This window comes from Zootoca vivipara, chromosome 2, assembly GCF_965207765.1.
Source record: "Zootoca vivipara chromosome 2, rZooViv2.hap1.1, whole genome shotgun sequence".
NCBI lineage: Eukaryota > Metazoa > Chordata > Lepidosauria > Squamata > Lacertidae > Zootoca > Zootoca vivipara.
The window spans coordinates 113,320,441-113,344,641 of NC_142584.1; the positions used below are offsets into that span (position 1 = coordinate 113,320,441).

The following is a 24,201-nucleotide window of genomic DNA, read 5'->3' on the forward strand; positions in this document are numbered from 1 at the left end:
GAGTCCCCCCCCATCAGCCCTTCTTCCACTCTTCTGATCCACAGAAGGAACGGGGAGGGGAGCCCTTCTCTACCTTCCTCTCCCTCCGCTGCCCCCCTCCCATCTGCCCTGTTTGTAGATGCGAGGGGAGGAGAAACACTCTTCTCTCCCTCCCCAAACCTCCCAATTATGTGACTTCTTTTCCTCCTCTTCTCCAGGCCTCTTCTCTTCCGAAAATGAGAGGGAGAAACTTCCTGTCTAACCCCCCCCCCCACACACACACAAAAAAAATCTTACTTCCTCTCTAGGAAGCAGAGCTCACTGACCCAGGGGGAGGAGTGAGTCGCAAAAAGGGATCCTTCCTCCACCCCACCCCCTGCCAGAAAACATTATTTCCTTCCCTCCAAACCAGCTCTATAATTCAATTTCTTTCCTAAAAAGGGTTTCAGGTTCCCTCCTGGCAACGGCTCGGTAAAGACCCCCATCTCTGAAAAGACTCTTCTTAGGGGCATGAAGGTCGCACAGCTTGACCCTCCCCGCCCCTCTGGAGTAACCCCCTCATGCCCCCATTTCAAGCCTCTGCTATGGGGTGCAGACCCCCGCAGAACTCGCACCAGGACCCCACAATGCAAGTCATGTGCAAATCTCTTCCAGCAACTCCCCCAGTCAATTGGCGGGGTGGTGGTGTCCCCGACGGAGCCCCAAAGAGCAAGAGGCAAAAGGCAGCTCCTTCATGTCTGCTTCGCACAGGGAGGGGGGCTGCTCTAAGCAGTGGCGTAGCAAGGTCAGGTGGTACACACACACACACACACTGAAATTATTAAAAGAAGGAAAAATAAGATACTTACCGTTGCAAGTGTTATTTTCTAGTTTATGATCTGTCAGCATAAGCACTTAAAATCTTTTTTTCGTAACATTTTTCTCTGCAAATCTTGAAATTACATCAGTTGGTGGAGGTAGAATAAAACCCAGCCACCCTTCCAGCTGGAACCAGTGAATGTGTGTGCTGCCTTCTTCCATTTCAGGGGGATATGTAGGCTGCATGGCCCTTGGGGTCCCTCCAGCCCTACAATTATAGGATTCTCTGTTGCCCCAGGCAGAAAAATGTCTCTGGTCAAACAAAATGTGTGGGCCACGATCCACATGGCTTCACAAGAAAGCAAGACACATTCATGGAGGGGATGGTTACCCATGGCTGCTCCTATGCTCAGATCCTTCTTGCAGGTTTCCCAAAAGGGGCATCTGGTTGGTCACTGTGAGAACAGGATGCTGGACTACCTAAGGATCTGTAGAAAAGGGCCATAGAATTGTAGAGTTGGAAGCTAAACCCAAGGGTCATCTAGTCTAACCCCCTGCAATGCAGGAATCTCAACTCAAACATCTAAGACAGATGGCGGCCCTCCAACCTCTGCTTAAAAGCCTCCAAGGAAGGAGAGTCCACCCCCCTCCTGAAGGAGACCGTTCCACTGTCAAATTGCTCTTAACTGCCTGCCAGAAAGTTCTTCCTGACCTTTAGTCGGAGTTGCCTTTCTTGTAACTTGAATCCCATGGTTTGGGTCGATCCAAAGAGGCTTCCCCTCCTCTGCCACCTCATGCATTCAACTGGAGGTGTCTGGAGTTGGAGCTGGGACCCTCCTTGCAAGACACAGGCTGCCCCAGAAGCCCTGCCATGCTAGCACTCACTAGGTGCTCCATCAGCAGAAACCTTGAGTTGAGGTTACTGCCTTGCATAAAGTTTATTTTATCCCCGCAGCAGCCTTGGTTCAACCTTAACAAAGGTCCTTCCTGCATCCAGCCCAAGTTCAAACACCAGCCCCTATTTTAAAAAGGCACCTGTAATGACAACACTGGACTGCCCTTTAGGGTTGTTGTAAGTTACTGTTCCAAGGCCCACAAATCCAGTCTACATTGCAGGGCTGTTGTAATGCAGACACCCTACTATGCCATGGCCCTGCCTCCCCCACGTTGTGAAATGGGTGTAAACATGACTATATCCCCTCCCCCGTGTTATGGGAAAATCCTTGAGCTCACTTGGATGACCAAACAAAGACACCAGCCAGGAATAGCGGAGCAAAACAGCAGCCAGTGGGCCTGGTCTTTATTCAAAAGACTCTTGCAACAGGACTTCAACTACCACATGGGAGAAGCACAACACCCCTAATATTACACTCCTGCAGTCTAGTTTGCAGGGCTGTTGTAATGCAGACACCCTATGCCTCCCCCACGTCGTGAAATGGGTGTAAAAATGACCATATCCCCTCCCCCCGTGTTATAGGAAAATCCTTGAGCTCACTTGGATGACCAAACAAAGACACCAGCCAGGAATAGCGGAGCAAAACAGCAGCCAGTGGGCCTGGTCTTTATTCAAAAGACTCTTGCAACAGGACTTCCACCTACCACATGGGAGAAGCTGGAAGAAGCCCAGAACAAAGGATGGCTCCCCCTTTAATCAGTTTTACAAATTCAGGTAGGTAGCAGTGTTGGTCTGGCACTGTCGAAATATATATATATAATAAAAAATAAATGTTCTGTAGCACCTTAGAGACCCACAAAGTTTGTTCTTTGTATAAGCTTTTGTGTGCATGCACACTTCTGCAAATACACTGAAACAGAAGACTTTTCCAAAGAGACCCACAACACCCCTAAAATTACACTCCTACATACATCCCTGTTGGGAGGGTCTGGGTGCTGAGCAAAAGGGCTTGCCCCCCCCTTCCTTTGGCCTCCACCACACATCAATTAACTATACAAAAGAGATATTTACATCATGTCGTTAATCACCCCTTTTGTACTGATCTAGTTTTGCTATTGCTACCTGTCTGGCACTCAGGTGTCAGGATGAGAAAGATGCTCCCTCAGGCAGAGTGGCTGCTGAAAACCTGGGCTCACGCTTTAGGGCAGGCATCCCCAAACTGCGGCCCTCCGTATGTTTTGGCCTACAACTCCCATGATCCTTAGCTAACAGGACCAGTGGTCAGGGATGATGGGAGTTGTAGTCCAAAACATCTGGAGGGCTGAAGTTTGGGGATGCCTGCTTTAGGGCAAGCTCCCCCCTTGGTAGCCATTTCCTTCCTGAACAGAACAACGTTATGTGGGGCTTTGAGGAGACACTGTGTGTGTGAATGAAGGGGGGGCACACTGCGTGCTGGAGGGGCAGCCCCCCGCCCCAATCATTTTAAAATTCCTGTAACACCAGCAGAGGATTAAAAGAGAGGAAGGGGGAAATGTAAGCTGTGCCACCTCCCTGCCCCGGAGAACTTTTTGGGAGGGGGGAGTCTCCTTCCCTGCCGTCTCCGGGAATCGAACCTGCGACATTGTCTGGAAAGAAACAGGATATTCTGAGCTTGTTTGGAAGGAGGAGAATTTATGTGTCTGGGAGGGAGGCGCCCCAAGGGACAGTGAGCTCCACTTCCTAGAGAGGCAGGGAGGTTTGGAGGGGGAGGGGGGGCCAGGCTTGGAAAGGAGGGTCCTCCGTCCACACTTCCGGAAGAGGAGCAGGTCTGCAGAGGAGGAGGAGGAAAAAGAGGTGCGATATATTGGGGGGGGGATTGTGAGGAGGGGGGAGAAGGATGCACTGTTCCTCCCCCTGTTCTGTAGGGCAGCTGGGAAGGGAGAGCAGGATTTGGGGCGAGGGGGAGGGATAAAATGAATGTATGGGAGTGCTCCCCCCTCCCCCTTCCTTCAGTCGAAGGGCTGGGACTTGAACCGAGGCCCCAGTTGCGCACCCCTCTGCGAGTTCCGGGTTCTCCCTGGCGGAAATCGGAATAGAATAGCGAGCAAGGGAGGGGGAGCAGAGAGGACAAAGAGGTAGAGCTACAGGGCGGGGAGGGGGCGATGAGCGGGGAGAGAAAGGGGGCAGAGACCCCCAACAACAGCTCATTTCCTGGGGGTATCTGTAGAGGCCGCGATCTATGCAATCCGGCTGCAGAGACCCCCATCCCCAAGCAGGGCTGGGACTTGAACCGAGGCCTCAATTCCGCGACCCTCTGCGTGTTCTGGGTTCCCCCTGGCAGGAATCCCTGGGGCGCTCCTGGCTCCGCCCGGGTACTCAGGCAAGGCTTTTGTCTAGAGCAGGGGTGCCCAAGTTTTTTTGGAAGAGGGCCAGATTTAATGACATGGACATGTATGAGGGCCAACCAAAGTTGCTGACCTTTTTTACGATTTTACCCCAAAGTTGTTGGCCTTTTTTAGTACAGGGAGAGATTTGGCCCCCCAAACACACTTTGGACATCCCTGGTCTAGAGAGAGGGAGTCCATGGAAGGGTTATTGGAGGCGAGAGAGGCCTGGATTGAGACCCCCGTCTCCCTCCTCTCCCCCCTGTCTGCTCATCTGGCGAGTCCACTGATTGGGAGAGATTTGGTGGGAAGGACGAAGGGTGAGCTGGCCAGGGGAACCTCCGGGTGAAGGGGAGACTGGGGGGTGGAGGGCAGTGGAAGTTGGGGGGCTGAGGGAGGAAGTGAAAAGCATGCCTGGGGGAGGAATCAAAGCCATCTTGGAGAAAGAGAGAGAGACTTGGGGGCCGCCTGTCTTGACTTCTCCCTCCTGCCCAGGAATCTGACATGACTTCAAGTTGACCAGGGATAGATCCCTGAACAGGAGCCCCGATCCACCCACCCTCTCCTCCCTAAGCTCAGTCCTTCCCCTGCCATAAGTCCCAGATCAGCTGCTGCATGGGGCACTGGGGGTGTTATAGCAAGTCTAACCATTGGGGGAAAGAGGAAAGGGAGGGTGCCCACTTTATTATTTTCGCCCTTTGAGGCTTTTGTCCTGGCAATCACAGTCTCACCCACATGCCTGTTTTTCTGTGAAGAAACATCTAAAGGGTTCCTACCCAGAGATAACTGTTCCCCACTTCTCTCCATTCCACCAGGTTTCCATTATTCCCACTATATCAGTTCTCATGTCTCTGGGATTTAAGCTATTGGGAAAATTGCTATGGAAATGGGTGCCCCCTCCCCAAGCATGTGTAATTAGCCTGTGTAATCATTACTACAATTGTTATTTTTATTTATTTACTAGCTGTACCCGGCCATGTGTTGCTGTGGCCTAGTCAGGGTCCCCATTTCCAAGGACAGGGGAAGGATGTGACCCTTCCCCCCGAACCCTCTCTGTCCCCCCCCCATATATGGCATGGACAGTTCGGAGAGGTTCTGTGAGGGGCCCCCCCCTCCGGTACATCCCGGTGGTTGAGGGGGGAGGCGCGCTACTTGTAGGTACTTTTGGTGAGTGTCTCCCGGTTCTCCCGGTTGTGGGGCTATGTCGTCTGTTCGTTTCATGTCCACTGGAGGGCGCTATATTTTTTTTTATACCTAAAATCATGTTTTTACCTGTGAAAGGTGTGACATCTACACAATTTTAGTTTATACAAACACTCGTGTATTGGAATGGAACGTTGTGTCATGTGAGAAACCACTTTTTATAAAAAGTAAACCCCACAGTTCAACCGTATTCTAAGATAATGCTGCTTCATTAGAACTGGAAGGGAGGCTTGTTTTGACAAGGGCTGAGGAACTGGCTGGGAGGGGTGAGCAAATGGCAGAAATACATCAGACCTCAGAAGAGAGTTTGTCTGAGTCTGTTCCTAGGTCTTTAAGGTTACAAGAACGCAGGAGGGGAGGGTTATAGGATAAGAGGAAATTGCAAGTACAGAGACGGAAGCAGAGGGAGGTGTTTGAGCGTAGGGTTAAAAGGAGATGGAATCACGAGCAGTGTTTCTCAACCTTTTTTGGGCCACGGCACACTTGTTCCGTGAAAAAAATCACGAGGCACACCACCATTAAAAAAGTTAAAAAATTTAACTCTGTGCCGCCCTATATTGACTATATAATTATGACTGTAAGAAACACTTGGCAAATGCTGCTTTTCGGCGGGTCAGTGTTGTGTATTGGCGGCCGCCAGGCTCGTTTGCGCTGAGCTTTGGGAAAGAGGAGAAATATTTCTTTCCTGCGGGTCAGGTTTGCATATTGGCGGCCGCCAGGCACGTGATAATGCAAATCGCCCTTCTCGTCGCCGCATGTCGCGGCACACCAGCCAGCGTCTGCGCGGAACAGCGGTTGAGAAACGCTGCGCTAGAGAGCTAGATGAGTCATCCAATTAACTAGTGGCCTTGAGCAGGAAACTGCAGTCTTACGTGTGGTTGTTTTCCATTGTTTTCTATTTGGAATAAATCTCACTATTCACAAAGAGACTGTGTACTTGTCATTGCTGTTGCAGAGGATGAAGAACTTCATGGTGAACTTAGGACCCTGATGAATAATGGGCAGGTTCATGGACATAGAGCAGTTCCCTTTCATCTGAGAAACCACTTTTTATAAAAAGTAAACCCCACAGTTCAACCGTATTCTAAGATAATGCTACTTCATTAACGTTGATTGAGGGTTAGGAAAGGCTGATGATGCATTACCATTATTTGACATTATTTCATTTGCCTTTCCCAAAATTTTGTAACATATGGAGGACAGGAGATAATACAGTCATATCTCTAAGTACGCTTCGGTTTGAATACTTTCAGTTTAATTACTCAGCGGACCCGTCTGGAACGGATTATTCAACATTCCATTACTTTCCATGGGAAAGTTTGCTCCAGGTTAAGTGCGCTTCAGGTTAAGTACAGACTTCCGGAACCAATTGTGTACTTAAACCGAGGTACCACTGTATACGATATGTTAAAATAAGAGAAGGTGCTAATTGATGTGTGTAATATTCCTTTGTTCTCTTCCTAGAAAAGAAATTGGGTTCCCCACCTCCCTGTCAAAAGAAGACAATGGAGAAGGAAGTCAAAATTCTGGTGGGCCAAATCCAATGGGAATAACAAAAAAACCATTTAAATACATGGAGTGTGGAAAGAGGAGAGGATGAACAATTAGAAAGTATGGAGTGTGGAAAGAAAGTATTGAGTGTGGAAAGTCAGAGTGGAGACCTTAGAAAACATCAACGAACCCACACTGGAGGTAAACCATTTAAATGCATGGAATGTGGAAAGAGCTTCAGTCAGAGTGGACACCTTAGAATTCATCAACGGACTCACACGGGGGAGAAACCATTTAAATGCATGGAGTGTGGAAAGAGCTTCACCGTCAATGGACACCTTAGAAGTCATCAACGGGCTCACACGGGGGAGAAACCATTTAAATGTATTGAATGTGGAAAGAGCTTCATTCACAGTGGAAGCCTTAAAATTCATCAACGGATTCACACAGGAGAGAAACCATTTAAATGCACGGAGTGTGGAACATGCTTCAGTCACAGTAGAAGCCTTAGAATTCATCAACTGACTCACACAGGGGAGAAACCATTTAAATGCATGGAATGTGGAAAGAACTTCACTGATAATGGAAACCTTAGAATTCATCAACGGACTCACACAGGAGAGAAACCATTTAAATGTATTGAATGTGGAAAGAGCTTCATTCACAGTGGAAGCCTTAGAATTCATCAAGGGAGTCACACGGGGGAGAAACCATTTAAATGTATGGAGTGTGGAAAGAGCTTCAGTCAGAGTGGAAACCTTAGAAACCATCAACGGACTCACACAGGAGAGAAACCATTTAAATGCATGGAGTGTGGAAAGAATTTCAGTCAGAGTGGAAACCTTGGAAACCATCAACGGACTCACACTGGGGGCATTTCATTTAAGTGGATGGAATGTGGAAAGAGCTTCACTGATAGAGGAACATTTATGAAACATCAACGGACTCACACTGGAGAGAAACCATCTAAATGTATTGAATGTGGAATGAGCTTCATTCACAGTGGAAGCCTTAGAATTCATCAACGGAGTCACACGGGGGAGAAACCATTTAAATGTATGGAGTGTGGAAAGAGCTTCAGTCAGAGTGGAAACCTTAGAAACCATCAACGGACTCACACAGGAGAGAAACCATTTAAATGCATGGAGTGTGGAAAGAGCTTCAGTCAGAGTGGACACCTTAGAATTCATCAGCTGACTCACACAGGAGAGAAACCATTTAAATGTATTGAATGTGGAAAGAGCTTCATTCACAGTGGAGCACTTAGAATTCATCAATGGACTCACACAGGAGAGAAACCATTTAAATGTATTGAATGTGGAAAGAGCTTCAATCACAGTGGAGCACTTAGAATTCATCAATGGACTCACACAGGAGAGAAACCATTTAAATCTATTGTATCTGGAAAGAGCTTCAGTCAGAGTGGAAACCTTAGAAACCATCACTGGACTCACACAGGAGAGAAACCATTTAAATGCATGGAGTGTGGAAAGAGCTTCAGTCAGAGTGGATACCTTAGAATTCATCAGCGGACTCACACAGGAGAGAAACCATTTAAATGTATTGAATGTGGAAAGAGCTTCATTCACAGTGGAAAGCTTAGAATTCATCAACGGACTCACACGGGGGAGAATCCATTTAAATGCATGGAGGGTGGAAAGAACTTCAGTCAGAGTGGAGACCTTAGAAAACATCAATGAACCCACACTGGGAGTATCCCATTTAAATGCATGCTGTGTGGAACGTGCTTCACTCAAAGTGGAAGCCTTAGCATTCATCAACACACTCACACGGGAGAGAATCCATTTAAATGCATGGAGTGTGGAACGTGCTTCAGTCAAAGTGGAAGCCTTTGAATTCATCAACGGACTCACACGGGGGAGAAACCATTTAAATGCATGGAGTGTGGAAAGACCTTCTGTCGGAGTGGACTTCTTACAAATCATCAACAAACTCATACAGGGAAGGAAACCATAAGTGCTAGGGAAGTATAATATAATATTTAATGTATTGTTAGATAGGGAGGGGGAGTGTGTAAGTCCGAAGTGTTGCTTCTTAATGCGGAGTGAGTTGCTTTTGGTGTTTGGTGGACGGAGTTGGAAATGTTTATAACTGGGAATGGAGAGTTGCACAAAGTGGAGCTGAGATTGGTGGTGTTGCTTTGGAAGCAGAGTTGGTTACATAAATATTATAGGAACAGCATCATAGCTCCAACTTTTATAATTGCAATAATGGAATCATGACACAGAAAGACTGAAAGCACCTACCGGTACTATATGCCCAAGTTAATCTTGAAACCCTCACCTTTTCTTTTGATTCATAGATATACTAGCTGGCCCTGCCACGCGTTGCAGTGGCTAATCCCTGTGACTGCCCCTACCCTCTCCCGATCCATGACCTATTCTGTTCCTTGCCCCCCCCCCCGGCCCATCCCTGTGAATCCCCCAACTGCCCCGTAACCCCCACCCAGGCGAGTCAGTACCTCCATTCGGCCTAGTCTGTAAAGGCTATTCTGTCCGCCCCCCCCCGGCTCATCCCTGTGAATCCCCCAACTCTGTCCCGACCTACATCCCATTGTTGGCCAAACACCATGGGAGACGCCAGGGCCTCGTGCCCTCCCCGGCCAGCCTGCCAGGTGTCTCGACCCTCCGGTGCAGCCAGCTGGTATCGATCTAGACCCTGGGGGCCTAGACTCGCTGTAGCAGAGTCCATGTAGCGTAAACATCCACAGAGAGAGAGAGACGTATTAGCATATTTACAAGCTTTATTCAGCATATCTCAGGAGAGAGCAAACATGTTTCCTCTTTCTTCATCAGCACAGCAGAAAGAAAGCAATAGCAATATACAACGGAAGTGGACAGACATGTGACATACAATAGTTACATGCCTTTACCTTAAGGTGGAGCTGAATCCCAACACCCGTCCCCTCCTCCCCCCAACCCCCACCCAGGTGAGTCAGTACCTCCATTTGGCCTAGTCTGTAAAGGCTTCGGCCGAGGAGGAGGAGGAGGAGTGGGGGGGATTATGGCAATATTTGACATCTGTTCCTTTGATGTGCACTTGAGGGCGCTATATTTGGCCTTTTTAAAAGAGAAAGTCACGTTTTTAGGTGTGTTAGGGTTAGGGTTAGGGTGGGATCTTATGAATCTAAGGTTCTGCAAACACACTCGTATTGGCAAGGAACGGTGTGTCCAAATTTGTGCGAAATCGGTCAAGCGGTTTCCAAGAACATTGGACTATAACACACATGGACCTTCTACATTTTTATATTGTGTATAGATATATTTGATGGCAGGAGAAATAAAAGGGGTGTTTAGTGGCATAACCAGGAAAGGCTCTGTTCCTAGGTGCACGTCTTGCCAGAGGAGGGAATGGGCACAGGGAAGAAGGGGCCATACCAGAGCAGGTCCCAAACCGAGAGTGCTAAGGGTCAGCTTCCTCCAAATCCACCAACTGCCCCAAGACAGGAGCCACCTCTGGGCCCTGAGGGTGGAAAGCCTCCGTCCAGCTTTCCAACTGCACATGCTCCTACAAAAATGGACTCCAAAAAATTCCCGAAGATAAGAAATCCCTACTTAGTCAACGAATTTCAATACAAGAAGTAGAGCAAGCAATATTACAAATGCAACTGGGTAAAACACCAGGACCTGATGGATTAACAGCTACATATTACAGAATGATGAAAGACTGGCTAGTTCAACCTTTAACGGATTTATGTAATGAGATTTTGAAATGAGGAGAGGCCCCAGAGTCTTGGAAGGAGGCCTATATCACGCTGTTACCTAAGACAGATACGGATAGAACACAAGTTAAGAATTATCGTCCAATCTCCTTGTTGAATGTGGATTACAAAATATTTGTTAACATTTTGGCCTCCAGATTGAAAAAGGTTCTTAAAGATTTTATCCACCACGACCAAGCCGGGTTTTTACCGGGGAGACATATGAAGGATAACATTAGAAACATAGAATCATAGAATCATAGAATCATAGAGTTGGAAGAGACCACAAGGGCCATCCAGTCCAACCCCCTGCCAAGCAGGAAACACCATCAAAGCATTCCTGACAGATGGCTGTCAAGCCTCTGCTTAAAGACCTCCAAAGAAGGAGACTCCACCACACTCCTTGGCAGCAAATTCCACTGCCGAACAGCTCTTACTTTCAGGAAGTTCTTCCTAATGTTTAGGTGGAATTTTCTTTCTTGTAGTTTGAATCCGTTGCTCCGTGTCCGCTTCTCTGGAGCAGCAGAAAACAACCTTTCTCCCTCCTTTATATGACATCCTTTTATATATTTGAACATGGTTATCATATCACCCCTTAACCTTCTCTTCTCCAGGCTAAACATACCCAGCTCCCTAAGCCGTTCCTCATAAGGCATCGTTTCCAGGCCTTTGACCATTTTGGTTGCCCTCTTCTGGACACGTTCCAGCTTATCAGTATCCTTCTTGAACTGTGGTGCCCAGAACTGGACACAATACTCCAGGTGAGGTCTGACCAGAGCAGAATACAGTGGTACTATTACTTCCCTTGATCTAGATGCTATACTCCTATTGATGCAGCCCAGAATTGCATTGGCTTTTTTAGCTGCTGCATCACACTGCTGACTCATGTCAAGTTTGTGGTCAACCAAAACTCCTAGATCCTTTTCACATGTACTGCTCTCAAGCCAGGTGTCTCCCATCCTGTATTTGTGCCTTTCATTTTTTTTGCCCAAGTGTAGTACTTTACATTTCTCCTTGTTAAAATTCATCTTGTTTGCTTTGGCCCAGTTGTCTAATCTGTTAAGGTCATTCTGAAGTGTGATCCTGTCCTCTGGGGTGTTAGCCACCCCTCCCAACTTGGTGTCATCTGCAAACTTGCTCAGGATTCCCTCAAGCCCATCATCCAAGTCATTGATAAAGATGTTGAACAAGACTGGGCCCAAGACAGAACCCTGTGGCACCCCACTAGTCACTACTCTCCAGGATGAGGAGGAGCCATTGATGAGCACCCTTTGGGTTCGGTCACTAATCCAGCTACAAATCCACTGAATGGTAGCATTGTCTAGCCCACATTTTACCAGCTTCTTTACAAGAATATCATGGGGCACCTTGTCAAAGGCCTTGCTGAAATCAAGATAGGCTACATCCACAGCGTTCCCTTCATCTACCAGGCTTGTAATTCTGTCAAAAAATGAGATCAGATTAGTCTGACATGACTTATTTTTCAGGAACCCATGCTGACTTTTAGTGATCACAGAGTTTCTTTCTAGGTGCTCACAGACTGTTTGCTTAATGATCTGCTCTAGAATCTTTCCTGGTATTGATGTCAGGCTGACTGGGCGGTAATTGTTTGGGTCCTCTCTTTTCCCCTTTTTGAAAATAGGGACAACATTTGCCCTCCTCCAGTCTGCTGGAACTTCGCCTGTTCTCCAGGAATTTTCAAAGATTATTGCCAGTGGTTCTGAAATCACCTCTGCCAGTTCTTTTAATACTCTTGGATGTAGTTCATCTGGCCCTGGAGACTTGAATACATCTAAACTAGCCAAGTATTCTTGTACTACCTCCTTACTTATTCTGGGCTGTGTTTCCCCTGCTGAATCATCTGCTCCATATTCTTCAGGTCGGGCGTTGTTTTCTTTCTTGGAGAAGACTGAGGCAAAGAAGGCATTGAGGAGTTCTGCCCTTTCTCTGTCCCCTGTTTGCATTTCACCATCTTCTCCTCTGAGTGACCCCACTGTTTCCTTGTTTTTCCTTTTGCTACGGACATACCCATAAAAGCCCTTTTTGTTGCTTTTAACCTCTCTGGCGAGCCTGAGTTCATTCTGTGCTTTAGCTTTTCTGACTTTGTCTCTACACGTGCTGGCTATATGTTTGAATTCCTCTCTGGAGATTTCCCCCCTTTTCCATTTTTTGTACATATCCCTTTTAAATCTTAACTCAGTCAAAAGTTCTTTAGATAGCCAGCCTGGCTTCTTTAGGCACCTTCCATGTTTCCGTCTCATTGGTATTGCCTGAAGTTGTGCTTTTAATATCTCCCTTTTAACAAACTCCCAACCATCATGAACTCCCTTCCCTTTTAATATTACTGTCCATGGGATTTCACCCAGCGTTTCCCTAAGTTTTCTGAAGTCGGCTTTCTTAAAGTCTAGAATTTGGACCTTAGTATGCTTGGTTGCTCCTTTCCGCTGGATAATAAACTCCAGAAGAGCATGGTCACTCCCACCTAATGATCCTGCCACTTCTACCCCACTAACCAAGTCATCACTATTGGTTAGGACCAGATCTAAAATGGCTGATCCTCTTGTTGCTTCTCCCACTTTCTGGACAATGAAGTTGTCTGCAAGGCCAGTGAGGAATCTGTTCGACCTTATGCTCTTGGCTGAGTTTGACATCCAACAAATATCAGGATAGTTGAAATCCCCCATTACTACTATCTCACTTCCTTTGGAATGCTTGGCCATCTGTTCCAGGAAGGCATCATCTGTGTCCTCAGTTTGGCTTGGGGATCTATAGTAAACTCCCACAATGAGATCACTGTTGTTTTTCTCTCCCTTAATTTTGACCCAGATACTCTCAATTTGGCTTTGAAGTTTTAAATCCTGGATCTCTTCACAGGTATACATATCCCTAACATATAAAGCTACTCCTCCTCCTTTCCTGTTTGGTCTATTTCTCTTAAATAGATTGTATCCCTCTATTACTACATTCCAGTCATGAGACTCATCCCACCAGGTTTCAGTGATGCCTATTATGTCATATTTAGTTTGCTGTACCAAGAGCTCAAGTTCATCTTGTTTGTGCCTTTCATTTTTTGTGCCTTTCATTTTTTTTGCCCAGGTGTAGTACTGTACTTTACATTTCTCCCTGTTAAAATTCATCTTGTTTGCTTTGGCCCAGTTGTCTAATCTGTTAAGGTCATTTTGAAGTGTGATCCTGTCCTCTGGGGTATTAGCCACCCCTCCCAATTTGGTGTCGTCTGCAAACTTGCTCAGGATGCCCTCAAGCCCATCATCCAAGTCATTGATAAAGATGTTGAATAAGACTGGGCCCAAGACAGAACCCCACTAGTCACTTCTCTCCAGGATGAAAAGGAGCCATTGATGAGCACCCTTTGGGTTCGGTCAGCCAGCCAGTTACAAATCCACTGAATGGTAGCATTGTTGAGCCCGCATTTTACCAGCTTCTTTACAAGAATATCATGGGGCACCTTGTCAAAGGCCTTGCTGAAATCAAGATAGGCTATATCCACAGCATTCCCTTCATCTACCAGGCTTGTAATTCTATCAAAAAATGAGATCAGATTAGTCTGACATGACCTATTTTTCAGAAACCCATGCTGACTTTTAGTGATCACAGTGTTCCTTTCTAGGTGCTCACAGACCGTTTACTTAATGATCTGCTGTAGAATCTTTCCTGGTATTGATGTCAGGCTGACTGGGCAGTAATTGTTTGGGTCCTCTCTTTCCCCCTTTTTGAAAATAGGGACAACATTTGCCCTCCTCCAGTCTGCTGGGACTTCGCCTGTTCTCCAGGAATTCTCAAAGATTATTGCCAGTGGTTCTGAAATCACCTCTGCCAGTTCTTTTAATACTCTTGGATGTAGTTCTTCTGGCCCTGGAGACGTGAATACATCAAAACTAGCCAAGTATTCTTGTACTACCTCCTTACTTGTTATGGGCTTTGTTTCCCCTGCTGAATCATCTGCTCCATATTCTTCAGGTTGGGCATTGTTTTCTTTTTTGGAGAAGACTGAGGCAAAGAAGGTATTGAGGAGTTCTGCCCTTTCTCTGTCCCCTGTTCGCATTTCACCACCTTCTCCTGTAAGTGACCCCACTGTTTCCTTGTTCTTCCTTTTGCTACGGACATACCCATAAAAGCCCTTTTTGTTGCTTTTAACCTCTCTAGCAAGCCTGAGTTCATTCTGTGCTTTAGCTTTTCTGACTATGTCTCTACACGTGCTGGCTATTTGTTTGAATTCCTCTCTGGAGATTTCCCCCCTTTTCCATTTTTTTGTACATACCCCTTTTAAATCTTAGTCAAAAGTTCTTTAGATAGCCACCCTGGCTTCTTTAGGCACCTTCCATGTTTCCGTCTCATTGGTATTGCCTGAAGTTGTGGCTTTTATATCTCCCTTTTAACAAACTCCCAACCATCATGAACTCCCTTCCCTTTTAGTATTTCTGTCCATGGGATTTCACCCACCGTTTTCCTACATTTTCTGAAGTTAGCTTTCTTAAAGTCTAGAATTTGAGTCTTAGTATGCTTGGTTGTTCCTTTCCACTGTATAATAAACTCCAGAAGAGCATGGTCACTCCCACCTAACGATCCTGCCACTTCTACCCCACTAACCAGGTCATCACTATTGGTTAGGATCAAATCTAAAATGGCTGACCCTTTGTTGCTTCTCCCACTTTCTGGACAATGAAGTTGTCTGCAAGGCCAGTGAGGAATCTGTTCGACCTTATGCTCTTGGCTGAGTTTGACATCCAACAAATATCAGGATAGTTGAAATCCCCCATTACTACTATCTCACTTCCTTTTGAATGCTTGGTCATCTGTTCCAGGAAGGCTTCATCTATGTCCTCAGTTTGGCTTGGGGATCTATAGTAACCCCCACAATGAGATCACTGTTATTTTTCTCTCCCTTACTTTTGACCCAGATACTCTCAATATGGCTTTGAAGTTTTAAATCCTGGATCTCTTCACAGGTATACACATCCCTGACGTATAATGCCACTCTTCCTCCTTTCCTGTTTGGTCTATTTCTCTGAAATAGATTGTATCCCTCTATTACTACATTCCAATCATGAGACTCATCCCACCAGGTTTCAGTGATGCCTGTTATGTCGTATTTAGTTTGCTGTACCAAGAGCTCACGTTCATCTTATTTCCCATGCTCTGTGCATTAGTATGTTGTTGTTGTTGTTGTTTAGTCGTTTAGTCGTGTCCGACTCTTCGTGACCCCATGGACCATAGCACGCCAGGCACTCCTGTCTTGCACTGCCTCCCGCAGTTTGGTCAAACTCATGTTCGTAGCTTCAAGAACACTGTCCAACCATCTTGTCCTCTGACGTCCCCTTCTCCTAGTGCCCTCAATCTTTCCCAACATCACGGTCTTTTCCAAGGATTCTTCTCTTCTCATGAGGTGGCCAAAGTATTGGAGCCCCAGCTTCACGATCTGTCCTTCCAGGGAGCACTCAGGGCTGATTTCCTTCGGAATGGAGAGGTTTGATCTTCTTGCAGTCCATGGGACTCTCAAGAGTCTCCTCCAGCACCACAATTCAAAAGCATCAATTCTTCGGCGATCAGCCTTCTTGATGGTCCAGCTCTCACTTCCATACATCACTACTGGGAAAACCATAGCTTTAACTATACGGACCTTTGTCGGCAAGGTGATGTCTCTGCTTTTTAAGATGCTGTCTAGGTTTGTCATTGCTTTTCTCCCAAGAAGCAGGCGTCTTTTAATTTCGTGACTGCTGTCACCATCTGCAGTGATCAAGGAGCCCAAGAAGGTGAAATCTCTCACTGCCTCCATTTCTTCCCCTTCTATTTGCCAGGAGGTGATGGGACCAGTGGCCATGATCTTGGTTTTTTTGATGTTGGTTTACAGACATTGAAGACCATTGCTCATTCCCCCATGTCTCTTATTTAAGGATGTTTTTTCTCCCACCACTAAGTCTGCGTGCTCTTTGCTCCATTTGGTCCTTGACATTTGGGTGATCATCTTCAGCACTTGGTAGACTACCTTCAGGACCACTGTCTCCCTCCCCCACATAAGCCAGTTTAAAGCCCTCCTGATGAAGTTTTTGAGTTTCATGGCAAGAACATTCCTCCCAACCCTTGTGAGGTGCAGCCCATCACTTGCCAGATGTCCATCTGATCTAAGAAGGCTTGCAGTGTCATTGGTTCCCACATGGACCAAAAGTTATCTGTCACTGGGTTTGTTACATCTTGGATCTTGGCCCCAGGAAGACAGCATCTTATCAGGCCCACAGACTCCTCTTAATTCTCTGGAGCGTAGATACACAGGCCTGAAGTTGATGGGCCTTGTCTTCTAGTAGGGCAACCAAGTTGCAATTGCTGCAGGTGTAGCTGCCTACATCCTTTAGTAAGAATAAAACATTGTGCAGGAATGCATTAGCCCTACTTACTTTACTTACTCTGCCAGACCCGGCCTACCATCTGCCCACACCCCTTCACAACACAGCGAGCACAGACAGCACTGCCCAAGGGCCCTATCCCCACTTCCCTTCACTTGCCTGCAGTCGGGCATCATCTACCAGCCCAGCCTGAGGGAGCTCTGATCTTTCTGAGTGGCCCGTGTCACCCGTTTTGCGCTTCCCTACAATGCTTTGCGGCACCTCATTTGCATGCAGGAGTTGCTCCGCCTCTAGCCCCAACCAAGATCCCTCAGTCACCTACGGTAAAATAAAAAAATTCCTTCAGTAGCACCTTAAAGACCAACTAAGTTTATATTTTGGTATGAGCTTTCGTGTGCATGCACACTTCTTCAGATACACTAGAAACAGAAGTGTCAGACCCTATATATATACAGAGGGTGGTGGGGGTGGGTGGGAATGGGAGATGGGCTGATGGGAGTGGTAAACCTGTAGATGGGTGTTAATGGCTGCTGATGGCTGCAATTAGTCCTGGGCTGAGGTGCTAAAGAAAGCTTGATCATGCATAATGAGATAAGAATCCGATATCTCTATTCATCCCAGGTGCTTCCATGGTTTTAAGCTTGGTAATGATTTCCAATTCAGCAACTTCCCTTTCCAGTCTGTTCCTGAAATTTCTCTGTAATAAAACAGCTGCTTTGAGATCTTGTATAGAATGTCCTGGGAGATTGAAGTGTTCTCCTACTGGTTTTTCAGTCTTATGGTTCCTGATGTCAGATTTATGTCCATTTATCCTTTGGCGTAGGGTTTGGCCTGTTTGTCCAATATAGAGAGCTGAAGGGCACTGTTGGCATTTGATGGCATACACAATGTTAGAAGACGAGCAATTAGATAGTCCTGAGATGGTATGTTTGATGTTGTTGGGGCCAGTAATGGTGTTGTCCGAGTGCATGTGGCAGCAAAGTTGGCATCTGGGTTTATTGCAGGCTCTGGTACCAGTGTCCATGTTAAGTCTGGTGGTTGTATTATTGTGGGTGAGGAGTTGTTTAAGATTGGGTGGCTGTCTGTAGGCAATGAAAGGTCTTCCTCCCAGAGCTTGAGAAAGGGAGCTGTCATTGTCCAGGAGAGGCTGTAGATCTCTGATGATGCGTTGTACTGTTTTAACTTGGGAGCTGTATGTGATGACTAGTGGTGTTCTGTTATTTTCTTTTTTGGGTCTGTCTTGCAGCAGGTTCTCCCTAGGTATCAGTCTGGCTCTGTTGATCTGTTGTTTAACTTCATCAGGTGGATATTTTAGTTCTAAAAAGGTTTGCTGTAACCTACGGTAAGTGATTCCCTTCAAACGCATCCTCTACAGCAGGCATGTCCAACAGGTAGATTGTGATCTACCGGTAGATCGGTAGATCACTGGACGTCTGCGGTAGATCATTGGCTCCCCTCAAAGAAGCTGAACAACTGTGGCTCCTCTAAAAAAAGCTCAACATTTTACCTCCTCCCTGAAAAAACTCAGCAACTCTTACCTGAATCCCCCCAAAATGGCCTTCTGCCTTCTTTAAAAAAAGCTCAACAACTTTGACCTGAACTCCAAAAAAGGGGGTAGATCACTGCCAGTTTTTAACTCTGTGAGTAGATTGCAGTCTCTTGGGAGTTGGCTACCCCTGCTCTACAGAAGCACTCTAGCAATCCCCCTCGCTGCTCCAAGGCAACCTGCATGCCAAGAGGCTTTGTTGAAAAATGCTAGCAGCCATCTCTGGGGAGGGAGAGTTTGAAGGGAATCGCTGAGCTGAGGTGATGAGAGATCGCCCCTTTATTCTTTTTAGTGCGTGAGTTCATCCCCTGCCAAAATTGTGTGTGTTTGTGTGGTGGGGAAGTATGTGGGACAGCCCCAAAACGTTTGCAACTGCAACTAATATTGATGCATGCATGTCCAGTTAAAAGGACGTTCAGAAGCACCTAATGTTCCCTGGACTTTTAGGGCAATGCATGGTGCTTTTGTTTGACACATAAAAATCTGGTTGCTCCCCCCCCAAAAATTCCTTTAAAAGAATCAAATCCATATGATCCCCCCCCTAAAGAAGTCCTTAAAATAATCCTTCCAAAAATTGCCCAGTAGCACCTTAGAGACCAACTAAATTTGTTATGTATGAGCTTTGGTGTGCATGCACACTTCAGATACCTTATACAGTATATGAATGTTTTGATCTCTGTCCTCTATAAAACTGTTATATTCCCTATTAAAGCTATCTAAGGCTGTATACATATCATACTTTTAAAGCACACACACTCCAAGAATAATGGGAGCTGTAGCTTACCCCAAAAGAGCTATAACTCCCAGCACCCTTAACAAACTACAACTTCCTGGGTGCTGCTCTTTCTAGGTGCTTTAAATGTATGGTGTGCACTCAGCCTAAGCCTAGACTCCACTTTCTTGAGCCTTTTGTCAATTTTTTTTTTGGGGGGGGGAGTGGGGAAGATTCCCTCACTCCAGTTCCTTCCAAATATTAGAATTCATATCCCCCCCTTAATTTTAGAACAGTTTCCTCCAGTGATGGCTGCTGTGGGGTTTGTGTTTCAGCATTAATATTGCACTGACCGCTCTGTAAACATGGGTGTTTGAACAAGCTGGCCTCTCCCATTCTTGCAAAGCATCTGCAAGCAAGCAAGCAAGGGTGCAAGGCGCTGGCTGCTGCTGCATCTGGGAGCGGATAATCCCTCTGCTTGCTGCAAAGCGGCTCCCCATCCCTCTCCCTCTCTGTCTCGGCTCCACAGCCTTGGGCAGGTGCTGCAGAGGCGTGGGCAGCTCCATCCTCAACCCCATGGCCGAGCTCAACCCCTCCTCAACCCCTCCAAAAAAAAACCCCACCCAAACCCACAAGAAAGCACCTTTCCCGGAAAGGTACCCAGAATGCACTGCCATTATTTGCATATGTATAGAGATGCGGGTATACTGTATTGATAACTTTCTACAAGAATACTGCTGGATATTGAGCGGGAGAGGCTGGGTTGGGTGGGAATCAAATCGAACCTGAAACCGCTGTAGCAGCATGCCCTCCCCAAATATTACTGTGGTGGAATTTTGCTCGCTGTGACTTGTAGAGGTGTCTTGGTCAGCTGGGTAGGGTGTGAGTCTAAAGACTTTTTAAAAAGGGTTGTTTTTACCTTTCCTAGCCCTGCTCTTGCCTCTACCTGCAGGAGCGGATTGCAGTCCCACCAATATGTGGTGGAAACAACCCTTTTGGGAAATCACCTTTTTTCATTTTATTGAAATCACCTGTAAAAATTAGGGAGATGGTGCCACAATGGGGCCATTCATTGTCTTTCTTTTCACCAGGTATGATAAAAGAGAGTCAGAAAAGCCACTGTCTTTCCCTCCAGAACTGAGAAACAGGATCTTGGAATCCCCAGATCTAAATCACCTTGTGGAGGATACAATGAAACAATGGAAAGGTAATGAATACTGTAATGGCTGCCAGGATTTCATACTGGGAATCTTATTCCTTCTTCAGAACTGAACATGCCAGGCTCTTATTGCATGGGATTTTGTAACCTCAGGATACCTTCCTTCTTGGTGCTTCAGCCTTCATTTCCTGTCCCCCAGAATGGCCCATGTATCTTGTGACTCTGGAGCTTGTAAAGAAAGCCTGAAACAGAGTCAGGATTTTTTTCTCCCATGTGCATCTGTTTAGAATTATACGAAACCTCCTTTTCCTTGTGGTTACGTACCAACCACAATCTGGGTTTGTCCTTTTGGAGCTTCTCCTGCTCTGAATGGAGTCAAAGGGCATTAAGAAGCCCCCAGTTCCCCCTCTGCCTCCTGCTCAGGCTTGTTTCTCAACAGTGGAGCCAAGGCCTGAGCCGTCTCCTCCTCAGACGTCCCCCTGCAGCTGCCATATCTAGGGCTTCAAGCATCAAGTTCTCCTGAGAGTTCCCCCATTGAGGAGGGAAGCAAGAGCACATGACCCCCAAAGATCACAATTATGCTTGGTAACAATCTGAAAGATTTTTTAAAAAGGTTTGTGAGGAAGGGCTTCCTTTTGCATGAGACCTCTGCCAATCCTTCCACAGCAACCTTCGCTTCTCCTTATGTTTTACAATTTTGGCTTTAATTTCCCCACCACCACCACTTTACTTGGGGAAGATGTTAAGGCTGCCTCCATCTCCCCTCTTTATCCTTTTACAGGATTCCTATTGCTCTGCCCCCCCTTCCAGTCCTCCAATGGAGAGCCCAATTTCAGGGACAAAGTTCAGAGACCATCAGGATTTATGCTGAATTTTTTTTTTCTGCTATCTATTTGTAAGCTTGTTTTATGATTGCTGAGTTTTAAAGCATTAGTTATTGCCATAGATTCTTCCTATGATTTTCTTGTTTTTAATCATTTTTTCTACTATTTAATAATTGTACTTGAATTTAAGGATGCCACGTTATGAAGTGTTACTTTTGTATGGATATATTATTTCTGGTGGAAGAGTGTTGCCCTTACACTTTATATCCTTTTGCTTCCTCAGATGCTCTGTTATATAGAAAACCGATTCAGAAAGATAAATTTCCAGGGGAGGAACAATTTCACAGGAGGAATGGGGACACATATTTCATGGGTGTTGAACCGTCAGTTCTGCAGACTTTGAGACCCCAATCAATGGCGTAACTCTGGGTAACAGTCCTCTAGGGGTGTTTGGGTTCTTTGTCTGTCCCATGAATGAACTGGGAGGGGGTTTGAAGGCTTGCATTGTGGGCAGAGCTTGTCCCTGCGAAGAACCTGCACACCAGTCTTGAGTTCCATTCCTGCCTATAGACTATTATCCTGGTTTCCCTCTCGATTTTATAGATTCTGCTTTCTTTCATAAAATTTATATACTGCTTGATTGTAGGGAAAAGCCTCAGAGCCTTACAATATCTTACAAAAGCCCTTAAGGAGAATCCTGCAGGGTCTGTCCAATGTCCATCTTGTCGAGTTCTCATGTATAGAGAACCTCCCTTGCATTTTGTTTTCCTTCCACACAATCTGGAGAGTTGGTTACAGGTAGGTAGCCGTGTTGGTCTGGATCGAAGTAAAATAAAAAAATTCCTTCAGTAGCACCTTAAAGACCAACTAAGTTTTTATTTTGGTATGAGCTTTCGTGTGCATGCACACTTCTTCAGATACAGTGAAATGGAAGTTTCCAGGCACTTATGTAGAGAAGGGGTGGGGAGGGGTGGGGATGGGGAGGGGGGATCACTCAGAAGGGTGGTGGAAATGGGTGATTGACCCCTCCCCACCCCTTCTCTACATAAGTGCCTGGAAACTTCCATTTCACTGTATCTGAAGAAGTGTGCATGCACACGAAAGCTCATACCAAAATAAAAACTTAGTTGGTCTTTAAGGTGCTACTGAAGGAATTTTTTTATTTTACAATCTGGAGAGGTTCTTTTGGAGCTTCTGGAGATTTGCTTGGATTTCCCCCTTGTGAAGTGTGTTAAAAAGGGCACCCACAAGCACCCAGTTCCTCCTCCACCTCCTGCCAGGCTGGTCTCCCAGGAGCAGAGCCAAGGCCTGAGCTGCCTCTTCCTCAGAATTTCAACCTCACTAGCCATTTCTCGTGCTTCAGCCATCCCAATCTCCTCAGAGTTCCCACAGTCCTTTTGAGATCAGCCCCATTCCATGAGGGAGGACTTTCCATTGCAAGAGACCCTTGGAATTACATGGTAAAGCTCTGCCGATTCTTCCTCTGAAATTTGGTTTGTCCGCATGCTTGGAAATTCCGGTTTCAACAGCTTTTCCCCACCAGATTACTTGGGGCAGGTGTTAAACCTTCCTCCAGCCCTCCAGTACAGATCCCCATTTCATTCGTGGATTTGAATGATTGTATTCTGCCATTTTTATTTCTGATTTTTCCATGGAATCATGGAATAGTAGAGTTTGAGAGCATCCCAAGGATCATCTAGTCCAACCCCCTGAAAAGCAGGAAACATAGCTAAACACATTAGTTGTTTTAATTCCTTAGGCCTACAGTTGTCGTCATTGCAATTATTTGTTCTATGATTTAATATTTTGCTTGAAATAAGGAAACAACAGATGCTATGTTATGGTAATGTTTTGTAAAAAAGATTAATTCTTTTTAGCTATTGCATTGTAGCCTGTTAAGCCTGTCTTTTTGCTTCCTCAGATGCCTAGTAATTCAGAAATCTCCAGAGAGGTTAATTGAACATGAGTTCAAATACTTTCATGTGGCAAGCAAGGCAATAATACAGTATGTATTATTATTTTGTTGTTAAAAGACAGGATGTCTGTCTCTGTCTCTCTGCTGATTCTGCATAATATTCTTTATCCCTCATCTTCTTCCCAACAGCAAATGTCACTCTGGATCCAGACACAGCCTATCCCTGGCTCATCCTGTCCAAGGATCGGAAAAGCATGGGATTGGGAGACAAAAAGCAAGTCCTGCCCAACAAACCTGAGAGATTCAACTACTGGCCTTGTGTGTTGGGACGTGAGGGATTCACAGCAGGCAGACATTTCTGGGAAGTCAATGTGGGAAGTGGGGAAGAGTGGGCTTTGGGGGTCACTAGAAAGTCTGTGAGGAGAAAGGGCCACTTCTGCATAAGCCCTGAGGAGGGGGTCTGGGCTGTGGAGAAGTGTGAAGGCAAGTACTGGGCCTTGACCTCCCCTGACTCCGATCTGACCCTGAATGAGGAGCCCAGGAGGATCCGGGTGACTCTGGACTATGAAGGGGGATGTGTGTCTTTTTCTGACGCTGACTCAGGAGCCGAACTCTACACATTCTCAGGAGCCTCGTTCTCTGGAGAGACCCTCCTCCCTTTCTTTTATCTGGATGACATTAAAACCCACCTCAGTATCTCCTGAGGAGACTAAATCTGCCTCTCAGGCCCAGTAGGAGTTTCTCTCCAGACAAGAGTGACTGATATAAAAAACATTTACCCGCCAAGAGCACGTTGGGCAGTTTTTCAAGGGCCCTTTGAGAGGATTCATTCCAGTCAAAATCAGCAGAAATAACAAAACAAAAATGGGTTGCTGTTGCTTTGTATTTTCCTTTCTTTCCCCAGAATTCCCTCTGCAGCTTACTTCTTCAAGAGACAGTCACACTTTTAACAGTCGCAATAAATAATCTTTTCCTCACCTTCAATCTTGTTTTCCTTTTGAGATGTCTGATTTGGCAGAGCACAAGACTCTTAATCCCAGGGTTGTGGGTTTGAGCCCCACGTGCAGCAAAGGTTTTCTGTACTGCAGGGGGTGGGACTAGAAGACCCTGGGGATCCCTCACTACTCTGCAATTCCACAAAACCTTTCTCTCCCCACAATACCTCATGCAGCTTTTAAAATGCATGCATCATTGGATTAATAGAGGAATAGAACTCCCTTCACCCTCGTCAGTCAG

General features: G+C 46.1%; 1 protein-coding gene across 1 annotated transcript; it reads left to right on the forward strand.

Annotated features, from left to right (window-relative positions):
- The first annotated feature begins 3,393 nt into the window (after positions 1-3,393).
- LOC132591612 (uncharacterized) lies at positions 3,394-23,949 on the forward strand. The gene is made up of 6 exons (XM_088664049.1): positions 3,394-3,505; positions 6,703-9,679; positions 20,159-20,274; positions 21,334-21,479; positions 22,972-23,055; positions 23,155-23,949. Exon 2 carries the CDS (start codon positions 6,852-6,854, stop codon positions 8,427-8,429), a length of 1,578 nt encoding a protein of 525 aa, XP_088520175.1. The 5' UTR covers positions 3,394-3,505; positions 6,703-6,851; the 3' UTR covers positions 8,430-9,679; positions 20,159-20,274; positions 21,334-21,479; positions 22,972-23,055; positions 23,155-23,949.
- The last annotated feature ends 252 nt before the right edge of the window (positions 23,950-24,201 follow it).